This window comes from Marmota marmota, unplaced genomic scaffold (genome assembly GCF_001458135.2).
Source record: "Marmota marmota marmota unplaced genomic scaffold, marMar, whole genome shotgun sequence".
Taxonomy (NCBI): domain Eukaryota; kingdom Metazoa; phylum Chordata; class Mammalia; order Rodentia; family Sciuridae; genus Marmota; species Marmota marmota.
In genome coordinates, this window is record NW_025999977.1 from 30,378,986 (window position 1) to 30,398,113 (window position 19,128).

The 19,128-nt window shown below is 40.4% G+C and overlaps 1 protein-coding gene and 1 pseudogene across 3 annotated transcripts; one reads left to right on the forward strand and one right to left on the reverse strand.

Annotated features, from left to right (window-relative positions):
• Positions 1–5,428: 5,428 nt before the first annotated feature.
• On the reverse strand, positions 5,429–8,857 carry Gemin6 (gem nuclear organelle associated protein 6). 3 transcript variants are annotated; one of them, XM_015479739.2, is made up of 4 exons: positions 8,726–8,857; positions 8,205–8,232; positions 7,488–7,633; positions 5,429–6,263 (listed from the first exon to the last, which is right to left on the reverse strand). In XM_015479739.2, the coding sequence occupies exons 3-4, from the start codon at positions 7,613–7,615 to the stop codon at positions 5,888–5,890; spliced, it is 504 nt and encodes a 167-aa protein (XP_015335225.1). In that variant the 5' UTR covers positions 7,616–7,633; positions 8,205–8,232; positions 8,726–8,857; the 3' UTR covers positions 5,429–5,887. The 3 variants fall into 3 exon arrangements, with proteins under 3 accessions (XP_015335225.1, XP_048660482.1, XP_048660480.1); XM_048804525.1 differs by lacking the exon at positions 8,205–8,232; XM_048804523.1 differs by having other exon boundaries at positions 8,205–8,848.
• Positions 8,858–12,499: 3,642 nt separating this feature from the next.
• Positions 12,500–13,194, forward strand: LOC107137126 (annotated as a pseudogene).
• Positions 13,195–19,128: the final 5,934 nt, after the last annotated feature.

The following is a 19,128-nucleotide window of genomic DNA, read 5'->3' on the forward strand; positions in this document are numbered from 1 at the left end:
TTTTTTTTTTTTTTTTTTTTTGGTGGTGCTGGGGATTGAACCCAGGGCCTTATGCATGCAAGGTAAGCACTTTACCACCTGAGCTATATCCCCAGCCCCCCAATCACTAATCTTTAAAGTACCTTAAAAGATTAATAACTTGTTTTATCAAAGAACAGAAAAAGTTCTTGGGACCATCATGCATATTCTACACATGAACCATCAGGAATGACAGGACCCATGTGAGTCAGCCTAGATCCATCGAGTAAGTTCTAATCCAGCTAATTAAGCAGCCAGGGCACAGTACCCCATAAGACATTTATGAAAAGGGGACAGCTCTGAATCAATCAACTGGTTTTTTTGTTTGTTTGTTTTGGGTACTAGGGACTGAACTCAGGGGCACTCAACCACTGAGCCACATGCCCCCCAGTTTTGTATTTCATTTAGAGACAGGGTCTCACTGAGTTTCAAAGTGCCTTGCTATGTTGCTGAGGCTGGCTTTGAACTCTCGATCCTCCTGCCTCAGTCTCCAGAGCCACTGAGATTATAGGCATGTGCCACCACGCCCAGCAGTCAATTCGTTTTCATCTCAACACTGCAAGGAAAAAAATGGTAACAATAATGATTGTGAAGTTTCTAAGTGAAAAGTAACTTCCAAGCAGTGGTGACCTTAGAAATTGAGCCTAGACCTCTATATACCAACAATGAGGATCCATGTTTAAAGTGAAGACCTTGACAGACTACAATACATACTGATAAATATGGTATCATAGTATATAACAATAAATGTTTCCAACAATAGCACTTCGAACATGAGGTTTATTATTTCCTAGGTAGAAAATGCTATTACTAACTCCATCCTAGGTTTTACTGAAAGTGACCTGAAGTTCATTTTTCTTATATGTTGAATGCATTTATACTATAGAGATTAAAAATGCTGGTTTTCAGGGCTGGGGTTGTGGCTCAGTGGTAGAGCACTTGCCTAGCATGTGTGAGGCACTGGCTTCAATTCTCAGCACCTTGATAAATAAGTAAATAAAATAAAGGTCCATCAACAACTAATAAAAATATATTTTTAATGCTGGTTTTCTTCTACAATAATTAAAGACAGGATAGCAGTCCAAGACTCATTTGCATCCTGAAATTCCACTTGGAATGTTTTTCCTCCTTTCCATCCTTAGGTTTCAAATGTATAACAATGTCATTTAATCTTTCAAAAATACTTGATTTGCCCATAGAGATCAACTCTTAACAAATATAGAACTTTTATTATATACAAAGACTACAAAGAAGTTCCCTTACTGGAGAAAATGAAGTTGATAGGCCTTTTGTTGTTTTGTTTTTATGGTACTGGGGACTAAAACCAAGACCTTCTGCAGTGCTAAGCATGCACTCCACTAATGAGCTATGCCCCAGCCAAATGTAGTTTTTTTTTATGTTTTAAACTAGTGGTTCTTAATTAGAAGTAATTGTGCCCCCTCAGAGAATACCTGGCAATGTCCAAAACATAAGTGAAAGGGGAGGGTCTGGGGTTGTGGGTCAGTGGTAGAGTGCTTGCCTAGCATGTGTGAGGCACTAGGTTCGATTCTCAGCACCACAATAAATAAATAAAGGTCCATCAACAACTAATAAAATATTTTAAAAAATAAATAAGTAAAAGGGGATGCCACTAGCATCCAGAAGAGGCCAGGGATGCTGCACAATATCCTACAAGGCATAGGACACCACCAATAAAAAATGATCCAGTTCAAAATATCAATAGTCCTAGGCAAAGAAAACTCTTAAAATAAGCAGCCATTTAGAAAGTCTAATAGCTATTAGATATAAATTACGCCCATAGAACATGTCTGAAGATGGAAATATGTTTTGGACTAATGAGAGTAAAAACTAGCCAAATAACTCTAATAAGCATATACAGTGTGCTACAGAGCTTATGAGTATATTATATTATTATCAAGAATAAAGAATACAGAGTACTTAAGACTTTGAGGAAATTATATGTAAAATGGGAAGTCATGCCAGATAGATAGAAATAGATATACTTCAAAAACATATTCTGCTGTTAAATGTTTTTATTATTTATATTAAAAATACAAAGATAGGATTTGTATATGATTGCTAATACTGCTAATACTTGACCCCGCAAAACTTCTCACAAAAGTTCTCAAGTTCTCACACTTAGGTCCATTTTGTTTAAAACACACACACACACACACACACACACACATACACCCTTATCTTTGTGCTAAATGAACAAAGCCCGGGCTAGTAACTCTGGGCAATCTGCTAAAATAGTTTTTAGAAAATCCAAAAAGGACATAAATAACATGTAACATTTAGGGGTATGATTGTACAGTATTTAAATCTAATGTAAAGCCTAATTGAGAATCTTAATTTCTAGGCTCAGTTCTCACTTCTCCTATAGTTTGACCTAGAAAACTCAGTTTGTTTTAGGACTTGTCTATTTGTAAAATAGAATGGCAAAGATGTGAAGTCAGGTGCAGGGATGCAAGCCCATAGTCCCAGCAGCTCAGGAGGCTGAGGCAGGAGGATCGCCAAGTTCAAAGCCAGACGTGGCAAAAGCAAAGCACTAAGCAACTCAGACCCTGTCTCTAAATAAACTACAAGATAGGGCTGAGGATGTGGTTCAGTGGACAAGTGCCCCTGAGTTCAATTCCCTGTGCCAAAAAAAAAAAAAGAATAGCAAAGAAGTGTTATGCTCTCTAGAAGACAGATATCTTCACAAATCAGGGGCCAAGCTAAGTGATGGGCACCAAGGATCTATCACACATGATAAAGAACTGATTATAGACCTATAGACCCTTTATAAAACAATTAGAAATGTCTCCTTTCATGTTGCCCTTCTGCTCTGAAATTCACCCGTGCAACTTTCCCAAATGCCAGCTGTCCCCACTACTTCTGTCTCATAAATCTCTACATAATTTAGCATGGCCAAGACTGGATTAATTGAAGCGTGCAACCTGATTAGCTAAGAAAAAGGCCAACTATCCAGTTTACAATTGATGTGTGCTACATGGCTAATTTGAAATACATAGTGGATTACAGAAATGCCTCCACATTTATGCTTATAATTTCAATTAAACTAACATTCTTTAAGCAGGTACGATATGCCTGCCAGTCACCACACTAGGAATTCAGGAATACAAAGATAAAAAAGAACATAAAAGAAATAAAGTTTATTTGAATAAACTTTAGCCTCTGGAAGGGCCTCTGAAGGATCTGAATGTCTGTTTATTGAAATTATAAAAAGCTAAGGGCTTCAACTAAGTCTCTTAATTCTGCTTTGTAAGACTCTTAGGATTGGGATACAACACAGTAGGAGACAACTTGCATAGCATGCACAAGGCCCTGAGTTCAATCCCTTGTACTGTGGAGCGGTGGCAATACAGGAAGAATCTACACTATTTTCATTTCTATGGACTTATGTTAAATCATCTTTGTGTTTAACAGAGAAATATTTTAATAAGTTATGATTCATTGACACAATAGAATACTACCTTAAACATTAAAATTATGAAGACTTTAGAAACAAAGAAGAAAACTATACATTGATTATAATTATGTAAACTTTTAAAAATATTAAGTAATATACAAAAGTGAAAAACATGGGTACTCAAGTAAATTTTGTTGTGCTACTGGGAACTGGATCCAGAGCACTCTACTACTACATCTTTTTTTCTTTTGAGATAGGGTATCACTAAGTTGCTGAGGCTGGCAATCCTCCTCCTCAGCCTCCTGAGTAATTTGAAGTACAAGTGTGTACCACCACACCTGGCTGGAATAAGATTTTTAATGAAAGAAAAACATGTTATAATATTATACAAAAAAACTGTTGTAGCCAGGCATAATGACATACGACTATAATCCCAGCTATTCAGGAGACTGAGGCAGAAGAATTGGAAACAGGAAGCCAGCCTAGGCAATTTGGTGAGACTGTCTCAAATTAAAAAGGTCTGGTGTGGTGGTGCATTACCTGTAATTCCAGTAGCTCAGGAGGCTGAGGCTGGAGGATACCAAGTTTGAGACCAGCTTCAGCAATTTAGCAAGGCCCTAAGCAACTTAGGGAGGCCCTGTCTCAAAATAAAAAATAAAGGGCTGGTGAAGTGGCCCAGTGGTTAAGTACTCTTCAGAGCTGACAGCCCCTAAGAGGGATCAAAAACAGGGGACTAGGGCAAATATTTTCTGTAAAGAAACATTTTTCTGTAAATATAAGGCAGTTTCTGCACAACTATTCAACTCTACCATTATGGCATAAAAGTAGCCATAGATTGTACATACATAAACCATTAAGTACTGCTGTGTTCCAATAAAATTCTATTTAACAAGTGGAGGCAGCAGGCTAATTTGGCTAGGGCCCAATTTGCCAAACCATCTTAGAAAGTCAGAGGCTTGCAGTTCTAATCTGATGTGGGAAACTTAGGGCCACTCTGAATTTGCCCCTTTCTAGTCTACCACCTTCATATGGAGTCATGGTCCCTGACTGGCTCCCAAGAAATAGGTAGGGTCAAATGTATGTAAAGGAATCTCCTGCATTCCCTTCCCTTAGCAAAGCCTGACCGAGAGAATAGGGACTGCAGACAGAAAGCATCATAAGTCTGAAGACCGAACTGAATTCATAGTAAAGGAACTGGACTGAATTCAGCAGCAGACTACTTTATCAGTCAACTTTCTCCTCAGAGATATCAGCCAATACTTTCTTTAAAGGCTTTGAAAGTGTTAAACTTTCATGTTAAGATTTTACTAAATAGCCAAAACTAGTTTCAGCAAAAAAAAGATGTCCTCTGTATTAGTCAGCTTTTTACCATTATAATGAGATATCTATAACAAGCTACTTATGAAGAAAAGTAAAGTTTAGCTCCATTTTGGAGGTTCAAGGGCATGACACTAGCTCAGTTTTGGTGAGAGGTGGTGTACTCTCTCTTGCCTACTCTTTCCTTTTCTCAGCTGCATCATGGCAGTGGAAGAGCTTACATCACCAAACAGGAGTTAGACACAAGAGTTCCACAATCTCTTCCGAGGGCATGACCGGAATGATCTAAGGACCTTCCATAAGGCCTATCTCGTAAGGCTCCATCACCTCCCAATACCACCACCCTGACAAGTTCCCAACACATGAACCTTTAAGGAGAAACAAACCAGATTCAAAAAACTAATTCAAAAAACTATCATTACACCACAATAAGAGACAAACACTTTAAAAACACACTGATTTAGTTGGACGTGGTTGAGCACACCAGTAATACCAGCCACTTAAGAGGCTGAGGCAAGAGAATGGCAAGTTCAAGGTCAACCTTGGCAACTCAGGGAGACCCTAACCCAAACCCCAAAACAAAAAGGGCTAGAGTTGTAGCTGAGTGATAGAGTGTCCCTGGGTTCAATTCCCAGTACAAAAACAAACAAAACATTGATTTAGTTAGTAAAAAGGACTTGCAATTGTGAGTTCACCTTTTATACTGAATCTGCCATATTATATTTTTCCAAATACATATTTTGCCTTAAAAAGGTGGGTTGGGGGGCTGCAATACACTGAGCTGGGGGTATATAGCCCAGTTTGATCACCAGTTCTGGAAAAAATGGAGGGGGGAGTATATCCCCATCCAAAAAAAAAATTAAAAATTGCCCTTACAATTCTGACTTCTTTCTACTAATTTCATTGCATGTAATGCTATCCTTATACCAATTAGTTCATTTATTTCCCAACAAAATTAGCATTCACAATTCACTCTTTTGATTTTGCCAAAATAACAAAAAATTATACACATAAATGAACACAACACTCATATACTTTTGAAGTCCCACAATATGATGGACTTAAATTCAAAACATACTATGACAGAACAAAAAAATGAAGTCGGTTTCAATTAGTGTATCCACAGTTCTTGACCTCTCACTGGGAAGCTACAAGATGTCCTTGAATAAGATCCTGAACCCGGGACAGAATAATCTCATTAGAGCTGCTACAATTTTCTGGACCATATGGTGGATCTATAGTCAAGACCCCAGCCACACAGAGAGTCCTTCGTGAATCTCCCTGTTCAGTGATGGGGATGTGATTCTTCTCAAGCCACTTCTTTAGGCTATTCTTTCTCTCTTCCAGATCTTCAGGGCTGTAAGCTTTACAGTCTCCAGACATGAACAAATGCATCAGTTTCTCTCTTACTCCATGGTCCCCTTCATTCACAATTTCAACAGTTTGCACAGAATGTCCCATAATTCCAGTCACAGACAAGCTGCCATCTTCAAGGAAGTTCACAAGGACAATACTTTGAAAGAAAAATCAGTTCAGAGCAGATTTGCAAAAGAAAAATCTAAAGAAAGAAACTATAAAAGAAGCAATGCAATGAGAGGCATCCTCAGCCCAAATAGGTCACTAGAATGGAGGAAACAACCTTCCCTATTTAATATTAATCTTCTCATCACCAAATGCTTTCATTGACTGACAAGCATTCACTGAGGATCCTAAACATTTTCCCTGACATGTGGTTAATCATTGTGGGATACAATTAATGTATTTCCTAAGAGTTCATTGGCTTGGGGGGTATAGCTCAGTGGCAAAGTGCACGTTCAGCATGCATGAGGCCCTGGATTTGATCCCCAATACCAATTTCTTTTAAAAAGTTATGCCAAGCACAGTGGTGCACACCTGTAATCCCAGTGAATTGGAAGCCTGAGGCAGGAGGATCACAAGTTTAAGGTCAGTCTTGGCAACTTACTGAGACTGTCTCCAAAAAAGGGGGGGGGGGGCAGAGGGCTGGGGATGTAACTCAGTGGTAAGATGCCCTAGGATGGAAGAAAGGAAGGGAAAAAGGAAGAAAGAGAAAATAAATAAAATAAAAATGATATGTGATGAGAATTTCACTTCTGTGGTGCTCCCCAAAATGTCTATATCCTCAGTCTATGAAGAAAACATCACAAAAACCAAAGTTGAGAGAATTCTATCTCACCAGTACTTTTCAAAATTGTCAAGGTCATGATATACAAGACTGAAAAACTCATAGATCAGAGGAAACTAAGGGAACATCCTTATCTTCTAAGATGTATGCCTCTTACATGATGAGGCATTATAAGATGTCTGGAATTGGTTTTAAAAACTTGGAAGAGATGAAAAGTTAAGTGTTCATTATATCACCCTTTTTACCGTTGTGTATGTTTGAAACTCTACATTAGAAAGATAACCAAAAAAGAAATTTCTATGTTCCATTCCTATGAACGTGGGCTGCTTTGATAGAGCTATCCATAGTTAGAATAGCACTTGGATTCAAAGACAGTTCAGTTCTTAAATGAAAAGAATTAGCCTTTGGGCTGGGGGTATAGCTTAGGGGTAGGTAGAGTGCTTGCCTGACACGTACAAGACCTTGGGTTCAATTCCCAGCACAGCAAAAAAAAAAAAAAAAAAAAGGACCAACCTTTCACTGATCTGCTTTTAGTAATTTGGATATACCATACAGGGTGTGTCATGATTTCAGGCAAGCAGGATGCATACTCACTTGGCAGAGACTGGATCTGTAGTTAAAAGCCATCCTTTATACTCCTTCTTCTCACTGGCTATCACTCTGACTTCTTTGTAAACGTAGTCTTGCCATTCTAAGGGGCTTTTCTTCATCCATTCACTCATAGTTCCAGGTGGCTAAATCTAAAATCACCACCAGTTTAGGTTAATATATATTTCCAACACAGGCCAATGTCTTAATTCTATTCTTTATTCTAAAAGCAGAGAATATCTGTGATTTGCCTCAAATTCTTAACAAGTTACTTAATACAATTAAGAGTTAACTATTGACTGGTTGTAGTGGCCCGCGCCTGTACCCCACCGGCTAAGGAGGCTGAGACAGGAGGACTGCGAGTTCAAAGCCAGCTTCAGCAAAAGCGAGATGCTAAGAAACTCAGTGAGACCCTGTCTCTAAATAAAATACAGAATAGGGCTGGGGATGTGGCTCAGTGATCCAGTGCCCCTGAGTTCAATCCCTGGTACTGCCCCCCCACCCCAAAATTAACATATTGACCCAGGCCTGGTAGCGCATGCCTGCCTGTCACATGCCTGCCTGTCGTTCCTGCTACTAGAGGCTGAGGCGAGAAGATGACTTGGGCCCCAAGACCACCTCCCCATCTCAAAAACAAACAAAAAAAGGCCAAAGGCAAAACAAAAATAAGCATTAATAATACGGTCTGTGGGGCTGGGGCTATGTCAGTGGTGGAGTGCTTACCTAGCACGGATCAGGCACTGGGTTCGATCTTCAGCACCACATAAAAAGTAAATAAATAGGTATACAAAATTTTAAAAATAATAATACGGACGGTGGTTGTGAAGACTGCTTGAGTTTTTTTTCTTTTACTGAACATGAATGTAAAATAGCTTGTGTTTATGACTCTGTCTGAAGGCCATGGGGACACCGGGGGCATCTGGCACACTCCATCCCACCCTCCAATCCCATTCCGGATCGCTTCACACTCGGCAGAAAAGATGGTGAAACCCTTCAACTCAGCCCTCCTTCCAGCAAAGGAGTTCGCTCCACGGCCCTTTCCGCACAAACTGACGTCCTCCCATTCTCTCCTAGCTGTGTCTCCGCGGGACCTCGGCACCGGGACCTCGGCACCGGGACCCCGACTTGTGCCAATTTCCTCCTAAAATCTGGAGGATCCGCAAACACGGGGGAGGCAGCTGACCCTCTGGGGCTGGGGCCCGAGTCCGGTCCCGAAGCCGCGGGACGCTCGGAGCTCTACTCACACCACGTGGTACTTAACGCTTAAGTCTCGAAAACCAGGCAAAGAGCAGCGGGAACGCCGGGCGCCGCGAGGACTGTGAGCTGAGCCGAGAGGGCGGGAGCGGGCGGGAGCCGGGCGGCCCCGAGCCTGCGTCACTTCCTTACCCCGCGCCTGCGCTTGGTAGTCTTTGGTTGTGGCTCGGGTCGCTGTGCACTGGTGTGAGGCCGTGCTCGCTAGCGCCGCCCTCTCCAGTGCCACGATGAACATTTCCAATAATTTTTTTTAAACCATGCTTTTTTACTCAAACATATAATTTAATAAAACGTCTATCAAATGAAGAACATAAATCAGGTTAGAAAAAAATGCCAGGTGTGGTGGTGCCCGCCCTGTGATCCCAGGGAGGCTGAGGCAAGAGGTTCACAGGTTGGAGGCCAGCCTGGGCAATTTAGCCAGGCCCTAAGCAATTTAGTGAGACCCTGTCTCAAAATTAAAAAAATAAAAATAAAAAGGGCTGGCTAAGTGGTTAAGTACCCCTGGGTTCAATCCCTGGTACCCCTCCACCTCCCCCCACCACTGCCTCTCCCCCCCAAAAAGTAGTTTGGAGCTGGGGCTGGGGCTCAGCAGTAGTGCGCTTGCCTGGCATGTGTGAGGCACTGGGTTCGATTCTCAGCACTGCATATAAATAAAATAAAAGTCTATCAACGATTAAACATTTAAAAAAGAAAAAGAAAAAGTAGTCTGATACACTCACTCATCTAAACCTGACAGTAAGCCTCTAAAATGGGTAGGGAGACTGTGGAAGTTGGGAAAACTGCGGTTCCGAGCAGCTATGGCTTAATACTGATACAGGTCTAGGAGGACTTCTCTAGTTGACCTTATTAGAGGAGGCTTTGTGCAGCAACTGACGGCAGTGGAGATCACCTGGGCCAAGTGAAGGGGGCTGAGATCAACCCAAGATACAGAAGAGGCATCACCCTGCCCTCTTTTTTGAGAGGAAAGAGTTAGTTCCAGGTCCTCAGTAATAGTAGGCATAGAAATGTGCTGTTGTGCTATGGAATCAAACACAGAAATCCTCTGAGTAAATCCTAAAGGTCTAGAACTGTGAGTTGAATGTGCAGTGGAGAAGAGCAATGGGATCATGTTTTGTTTTTGTAGTAGTGGGAATGGAGCCCCCGGGTGCTCTAACACTAAGTCAACATCCCCAGGCCTTCTTATTTTGAGAGAAGGCCTTGCTAAATTGCTCTAGGTTGCCTTTGAATTTGCAGTCCTCCTGCCTCAGGCTTCCAAATTGCTGGAATTACAAGTGCAAAGTTGCACTTGAGTAGGTATTTCTTTTTTGGCTTTTATAAGACAATTAAAATTCCTGCTGCTTGGAGATAAAGCTCAATGGGAGAGTACTTGCCTAGCGTGTAGGAGGCCCTGGTTTCAATCCCCAGCACAGGGGGAAAATAAATCCTACTTCTTAAGATATAGCCTTGGTACATCTTACTGAATGTGCAGAATCTGGAAAGAAACACACTGGATTGGGTTGAATTACACCTAGCAGATCACTCACTGTAAACCTCTGTAGTGTAAAAACTGTAAACTCTTGCATCAGCTACAGATTTCTGGTCACATAATTGGCTGCTAGCTTACACCTTTTCTAGACTATGATGCTAAAAAATGTTACCTGGTATTAAAGGTTGAGTTCTTAGAAATGTTGAAATATTCATAAGAATATTTACAATAATTGAATTAGAATATCTAACGAAGGTATAGAAAACATCAAAAATTAAGGTGCTCTTCTGTTGCTACTTAGAATCATTCAATCCTTGAAGTACATTGTCTCCTATGTCATCAAATAATCCATCCCAAAACCTTAATTCATTGAATGATTGATTGATTATATTAATTTTTTATAGATTGCTAGATTTTGCCAATTAAAGGCCATTTAAGGGCTGGGGATGTGGCTCAAGCGGTAGCGCGCTCGCCTGGCACGCGTGCGGCCCGGGTTCGATCCTCAGCACCACATACAAAGATGTTGTGTCCGCCAAAAACTAAAAAATAAATATTAAAAAAAAAAGACCATTTAAATCTACAAAGAGTTAATATAAATTTGTGTAGTTATTATATTGTAAAGGAAAACATTTGATCTCATAAAAGTTCAGTCCAAAAGAGCTACAACTAATTTTTAACAATTTTTAATTTGCAGTTTTATGTTTCATTCTATACTGCAAAATAAAAACCTTTGGCCTTGTTTTCTAAACATATAATTTTCAAACAGAAGATAGTCTCAATGTAAACTTTAAGGTGACAAGATTGGGCAATTTCCCTCGCTTCCCTTTAGCCTCTTTGTGTGCTATGTTTTAATGGGGGTTAAACCCAGGAGTTCTCTACTACTGAACTAAACACCCAGTCTTGGGCTCAAATTTGTAATCCTCCTGCCTCAGCCTCCTGAGTTGCTGGAATTACACGCTGCGCCACCAAGCCCAGCACCTTTTGCCTCTTAATGAAAGTAAAAATTCATTCCCTGGAACTGCTGATATAACTCACTAACTTCAAACTGGTGACCTGCCCATTTAGGACCTCTCCTGTAGCCAGTCCTCATTAAGTTTCCTCTGAAGGAGCTCACTCCAGCAGGTGTGCCATTTTCATGTTCTCTGTTTCTCTCCCTTTCCATTCCACTCTCCGTCCATCTTTCCAAAGGTCTACACCTTCTCAAACCTGCCGCAGTCTGGCTGGGCACAAATAACCGAGCCGCCACAAAGCCTTGTAGGTTCAAACAGCAATTTTTTATTCCCCAACTCTCACCAGCACTGCCCACACCACACGGGAACACACTCCCTCCACTGGGCTCCGTCCAATCTCTCCAACACCCCCCCAGAACTCACGGGGCAAGCGCCGCCCTATTGCCCGACAGTAAAGGTCAAATATACAATACAATCAATCCAGCATCACAGCAATTATATATAGCTTAACTCAAATCATCATCTCAATGGTTTGCTGGCGACACCTTACAACCATTCCCTCTGGCAAATGCCAGGCATCATTCTGACTGGGCTGTGGCTCTCAACACAAACCTATACACACTTTATTTATGTGCTTATTTGTTTTTTTGTTTGTTTTTTAGGGTGCTGGGGATTGGACTCAGAGCTGCTCTACATCCCCAGCTCTTTTTATTTTATATTATATTTTGAAACAGGGTCTTGCTAAATTGCTGAGGTTGGCCTTGAGATCCTCCAGCTGAGTTCAAAATTGCTTATTTTAGATTCTCCAGTACATTGTTTCATTTTAGCAAGAAATACCTTTTGGGGGGGTACCAGGGATTAGTAACCACTGAGCCACATCCCCAGTCCTCCTTCCCTTTTTTTCTGTATTTTATTTAGAGGCAGGGTCTCCCTGAATTCTTTTTTTTTTTTTAAATATCTTCATTTTATTTATTTATTTTTATGTGGTGCTGGGGATTGAACCCAGGGCCCCACATTCACCAGGTGAGTGCTCTACCGCTAAGCTACAACCCCAGCCCCTCACTGAATTCTTTATGGTGTCACTAAGTTGCTGAGGCTGGCTTGAACTTCTAATTCTCCTGTCTCAGCCTCCTGGGCCACTGGCATTACAGGTATGCACCAGTGCTCCTGGTGAAATACTTATTTTCAAAGAAACTTTTCTTCTTAAATGCCCTGAAGAAAATCAGAAATTAAAAAGACTGTCAATTCAATTGTCTTGAACTATTCACTGGTCTTTATCATGGTGCCAAGATAAGGCTATCCTACTCTAGTCAAACCATCACAAATTTCAGTTCACGATGTTGAGTGTTAAAAGTAGGTAGAAAATGGAGTGGTCTGACTTCCCCATCAACATGAAGGCTTTTCTGATTCTGGGGCTTCTTCTCCTTTCTGTCATAGTCCAGGGCAAAGTCTAGAAAGGTGTGAGTTGGCCAGAACTCTAAAAAGACTTGGAATGGATGGCTACCGAGGAATCAGCCTGGCAAACTGGGTGTGTCTGGCCAAATGGGAGAGTAGTTACAACACCAGAGCTACAAACTACAACCCTGGAGACAGAAGTACTGACTATGGGATATTCCAGATCAATAGCCACTACTAGAGTAATGATGGCAAAACCCCAAGAGCAGTTAATGCCTGTGGTATATCCTGCAATGCTCTGTTGCAAGATGACATCTCTCAAGCCGTGACTTGTGCAAAGAGGGTTGTCCGTGACCCACAAGGCATTAGAGCATGGGTGGCATGGAGAAACCATTGTCAAAACCTCGACCTCACTCAGTACATTCAGGGGTGTGGAGTGTAACTGCAAAATTTTCCTTCCTTCTTCAGTTCATTTTGTCACTTTGCCACATTAAGGGACACACTGCCACTAGTATAGTGTGTCATACTACCATTGTTTCCCCTTCAAACAAATAGCATTTTTACAGAAGCAGGAACAAAATATAGCCTTTCTCCTAAGAGCCATACTGTTCACTAATGTGTGTTTTATTTAATAGTTACCCCCTCCCCATTTTCAGCTTACTAATAAAGCTAATGCTGGTGAAAACTTACCTACAACCTTGATTATCAAATAATCTACAGTACATTCAGTTTTTTATTATAGATATAATCAAGACTTAATCTTAAATGATACAAATATTTCCCAATATCAGACAATAATACAACAAAAGGTTATCTAAAAACCCATAGAATTTAGGCATAATCCGGGCTGGGGATGTGGCTCAAGCGGTAGCACGCTTGCCTGGCATGCGTGCAACCCCGGGTTCAGTCCTCAGCACCACATACAAACAAAGATGTTGTGTCCGCCGAAAACTAAGAAATAAATATTAAAAAAAAAAAGAATTTAGGCATAATCCAAGCTGTGTAGCATCTATATAGTCATCTCCAAAAATAGGAAAAATAACCACTCTCTTGGGCAGTATAAAATTCTTAAAGGAGTGGAAAGCCAACCCTTAAAAGTGAAGACTGACCGAAGGAAAAATGTGTTTGCACAAAGTGTGTGACCTTCGGTTTAAGAATTTTCATAAAAAATATTCCATTTATGCAGCTTTACAAACACACTCACAATTTACATATCAATCTGTTTTAAGCTTTGAAAGAATACTTACCTGCATCTGATTGATCATGAAGCCATTAAGGAGGGATTTAAATGGGCTGTTGCTATTCCCCAATTTTACTTAGATTCATGCATTTCATCCTAAATCTGAGACAGATAAGCTTGCATTACTAATTAACCACAGGAGTGAAATTATGCATACTGTAAAAATATAAATATTATCATTAAATGGTTGCATTGCAAAAAAAAAAAAAAAAAAGAANGACTGTCAATTCAATTGTCTTGAACTATTCACTGGTCTTTATCATGGTGCCAAGATAAGGCTATCCTACTCTAGTCAAACCATCACAAATTTCAGTTCACGATGTTGAGTGTTAAAAGTAGGTAGAAAATGGTGTAGGAAGAGACCATAATTTACTAAGTATATTTCATGCAAGGTATGGTTAGATTAAAACAAAACCAAACTAAACCAAATCAAACAAACAAACAAACAAAAAACCCTGTTTTTTTAAGTATTCTAGTTTTTTCATTCATTCAACAATAGCCATCAGAAATGTCAATTCCTTGTTTATGTTTATTCATCAAGCAAATATTTATGTAGCTTTATGTGCTATGCTTTCTGTTAAGAACTAGGACTTAAAAATTAATAAGACTGTTTAGGAGTATAGCTCATGGTAGAACACTTTGCCGGGCATGAAAAAGGCTTGGGTTTCATTTTAAAAAAATTAAAAAAAAAAGAAAAGAAATAATAATAATAATAATAATAGAGAGTTTAGCAATCTTGGTTTCAGTTTGGTTAAGTTTGTAATATTCTAAAGAAAAGAAAAAAGCAGGGCATGAGGTCCGTGTGAATAATCCCAGTGACTTGGAAGGTTGAGACAGGAAGATCACAAGTTCAAGGACAGCTGTAGCCATTTAGCAAGGCTCTCAGCAATTTAGCAAGACCCTGCCTCAAAATAAACATAAAATGGGCTGGGGATGGAGCTCAGTTGGTTAAGTGCACCTGGGTTCAATCCCCAGTACTGAGAAAACCTTGTTATGGTTTAGATGTGGTGTCTCCCAAAGGCACGCACGTAAGACAATGCAAGAAAGTTCAGAGAAGTAACGATTGTGATTGAGTTTTAAGAGTCTTAACCCAATCAGTGATTTAATCCCCTGATAAGGATTAACTGAGTGGTAACTGAAGTGGTAGAGTGTGGCTTTGAAGTATACATTTGTATCTGACAAATGGAGTCTCTCTCTAGTTTCTGATCATGATGTGAACTGCTTCCCTCTGCCACACTCTTCCACCATGATGTTCTGCCTCATCTTGAGCCCCAGGAATGGAGTCGGCCTCCTATGGACTAAGACCTCTGAAACCATGAGCCGCAAATGAACTTTTCCTCCTCTACAATTGTGCTTTCTGGTCGGGTCCTTTCAGTCACAGCAGCGAGAAAGGCTGACTAAAACAAGTCTTGATTTGTACTGTTTGCTATTTCCATGGTGTAAATACTTCCACTGTATCTAATTTCAACCTTCTAATGATTAAACAACTGGATAACAATATCCTAGCCAGGAGCAGTGGCACATGCCTGTAATCCCAGTGACTCAGGAGGCTGAGGCAGGAAGATCATAGGCGGAGATTCAACCAAGAGATTTTACTGGGGGGGCTTCCTGAAGGGGAAAAAAAAGGAGAGGCAGAGAACAGAGAGAGGAGAGGAGGAGTGCAGAGAGAGCATGAGAGAGAGAGAGCAGAGAGAGGAGAGAAAGAAGAGGAAGAGGGCAGAGAACGTGAGCTTGCAAGCTTGGGCTTAAGAAGGATTGCGGAGGCGATGTGGTGGGTGCTGATTGGCAGGGTGACTAAGGGATGGCGAGCAGACATCCAATGTCCCACGGAGACTGGTTGAGAAAACTTTTGAATTTGGCACTCTTAGGCTTGGCGCCCTTTGGAGAGGAAGAGGAGGGGTAAAGGATTATGGAATGTTCTCATAAGAGGGAAACTTAACATTATCGAGGAGTCTCCCACACACCCAACACTTAGTAAGGCACTCAGCAACACAGTAAGACCCTGTCTCTAAATAAAATTTAAAAAAAAATTTTTTTAAAGGGTTGGGAATGTGTTTCAGTGATCAAGCACCCCTGGGTTCAATCCCTGTACCAAAAACTAAATAAATATAAATATAAATATCTCCTAAATATTTAACAATGGGCTTTTGGGATCAGTTTAGGCTGACACCTGCACATCATGCAGAGCCCATGCTTGTTTTGTTCACTACCATATATTTAACCTCTAGCACATGGCCTGGCATTTAATAGTTGCTCAATTTGAATTGAATTTGTATTTCTTTAAAAAACTTCTCAGCTTGTTAGAGCTTGTTGTAAGGTCCTTGCTTAGCATCTGGATGGCCATCTTAAGTGACAACAGACATTTTAAGAAAAATTTCGCTTTCCTGCTAAAGGGCACTTCTGAGAAAGGCTTACCCCTCCCTCATACCAACCCAACCCTTCACCGCCTGCATTAGGACCCATCTGGCTCTAATCCCTGAGCCTGCCCCATAAAAGTCCTGAACCCCAAAGCTGTTTTGCCTCTTTCCGTCTATGGAGAGATGTGCCTCTATTTGTCAACTCTGACAAATAAACTCTTGTGTGTATCTCTGCCTGGTCTGTGTCTTTCATTTATGGCTCACCCATTTCCCGGTTCCTCGCTTTCCTTTCATTTGTGACAGGTACTATTCTAAGAACTTTCCAATACTAATTTTCTTGTTGGAGGTCCTGGGGATGGAACACAGGACTCGTGCATTCTAGGCAAATCCTCTACTACTGAGCTACACTCACAACCCTAAAGATTAATAAGATTAACACTAAGTGGATGTTTTTTTCTTCTTCCGAGACCAGGTCTTGCTATGTTTCCAAGGCTGGTCATGAACTCCTGAGCCTTAGTGATTCTCTAGCCTCAGGGCCACACACACACACACACACACACACACACTTTACCACTAAGCCACATCCCCAGCCTTTTTTTTTTTTGAGATGGCCTCACTAAATTGTTGAGGTTGGCCTCAAATTTGTGTTCCTTCTGTCTCATTTTTGGCCTCCCAAATCGCAGGTCATCTCCATGGAAACCTGCAGGAGATATGATTTTTGAAGAGGGGTGTCTCCAAATTGATCACTTTCATCCGGCCTGCCAGAGGGAGGATTTTACCTTCTCAGAGAAGGAGTGGTTCCCTTAACATAAAGATAGGCTTGTTTTCTTAGGTGAACAGACTTTATGAACTTTGAAGAACTAAGCAAAAGTTTGAAAGCCTACAAAACTATTTTTATGTTGCTTCTCAAATATTCTCAGACAAATATGCCAAGACAATAACATCTTTATAGCTGGGGATGTCACTCAATGGTAGCGTGCTTGCCTAGCAAGTCTAAAGACAAAAAAAAAAAATTAAAATAAATCTTTATGGCTAAAATTCTGTGGCTATCTATCTAATGAAGTGAGAAATTGAAGTAGCAAAAATATACATGCTTTATATAGATTTCATTTTTATTTGAAAAAAAATGTGGGATTGGCAATTTTTATTTTGCCTTGGAATTGCCTTGGAACAAAACAGGATGTTCACCACTGAATTACTGTTCCTAAAGACAACTGCAATAGTCCAGACAAAAAGTGAAGTCCTAGTCTAGGCTGAAAAAAGTGAAAATGAAAAAAAAAAATTCAAAAGATATTTCAAAGAAGTAATCAACATAATTTACTCATTGATTGGATTGGGGTAAGGACATGCTGAAAGCTTTGAGGACTCTGGTCTGTAACAAAAATTCTCTTTGTTCTTTATGCATAAGCCCTTCCCTTCCCATTCATTTTTTTTTCCAGGCTCTTGGGCCTCTTCCAGCAGTAATTATTTTCATTAAATTGGATAGGAAAATTTCTTCGTTGCATAAAAAGTGCTTCAATAGCGTCTTATTTGTGTTTACGGTACAAAAGGCAACCATGAGATAACTCCTCTAATCTCTTATAAACTGACCCAAAAAGTTAAATTAAATGGATGTGATTAGATCTGTGATTCATTTGCACAAAGAGACCATCTGTAATCTGAATGACCAAAGCATGTGGGAACTGAAATTTTAAGCCAGGAAGCAGGGTTGAAATGGCTTGTATGTTAGTAAATGGAAACAGTGTATTGTACCTTTCCTGAATATTCAGTAACCCATGGTTAACAGCAGAAGGCAGAGAAGAAAAATCTGAAAGCTGGGGTTTGAGAAGTATGTCTTAGAGTCCTGAGAATTTGGGAGACATTTTCCCAGGATGGATGCATAGTGTGAGAACGGATGATTCATCAGGTGTTACACTGACATGGCGTAGATATTCCTAAAACTATCTGCCTTACTCTGTCTTAACTCCAACCTCAGCATGCTGCTTTGTGACTGTTGATTTTCCATGTACACTGTTTTATCGGGACAGATCGTGTTCAAGATGAAACATGAGAACTTTCTAGTCAATAGAAAGGGATAGATGAGAAGTCACTAATTACCAATAAGTCATAGCAAAACATGCAGCTAGGTCTAATATGACCTACACTGTGTCATCTCTTCACTGAAGCTAGTTTCTACCACTATTATTTTATGCTTGGTTGCTTCATATATTTACATTACTTTCCTGATCCCTATAGAAATTTAAGTTTGCAACTCTGGGAAAGCCTCTACAAAAAACAAAGAAATTAGTAAATTCTACTTCAATCTCTTGTGAATTTGGATAGAATTAGTCTCTGTATCTCAGTAAGTCTTGGACTGGTAAGGGCTAGAATCTGGGCTCAGTGGGTAGCAACTTCACAAAGGTAATGCCATTCCAAGATTTCTTGTCAGGTCCTTATATGGTCTTCTCCAGTGATTCCTTGATCTCATTGTTGCAGTGTTCTCCCTCTCCCCGTTTTGTGTTTTGTGCTTTTTTTGGTTTGTATTGTTTTGCTTTGCTTTGCAGAACTGGGATTGGATTTAGGATCTCACATCTGCTAGGCAAGTGCTCTGTCACTGAATGACACCCCCATTCCTTTTCATGTTTTATTTTGAGACAGGATCTCACTAAGTTACCCATGCTGGCCTCATGATCCTCCTGCCTCAGCCCCCAAATAGGTGGGATTATAGGTGTGAGTCACCACACTCAAACCATTTGGTAGTCTATTATTTACATATTTGTTGTGGCAGCTACTGTATGTTGGTCCACTTAACAACTCTCCCAAAAACCTCCTAATGAGGTTTGAAAGCTAAAATTCAATCTTCATTTTCCCTTGCAACTAACAGGGGCTATACAAATATTTCTAGCAATTGAGATGTACATCAAGTCCCTAGGAAGGCAGTTCTTCCTCCCCCGACCCCATCCCCTAATCCAGCGATTTAAACCAGGGGCCCTGAGCCATATCCCTA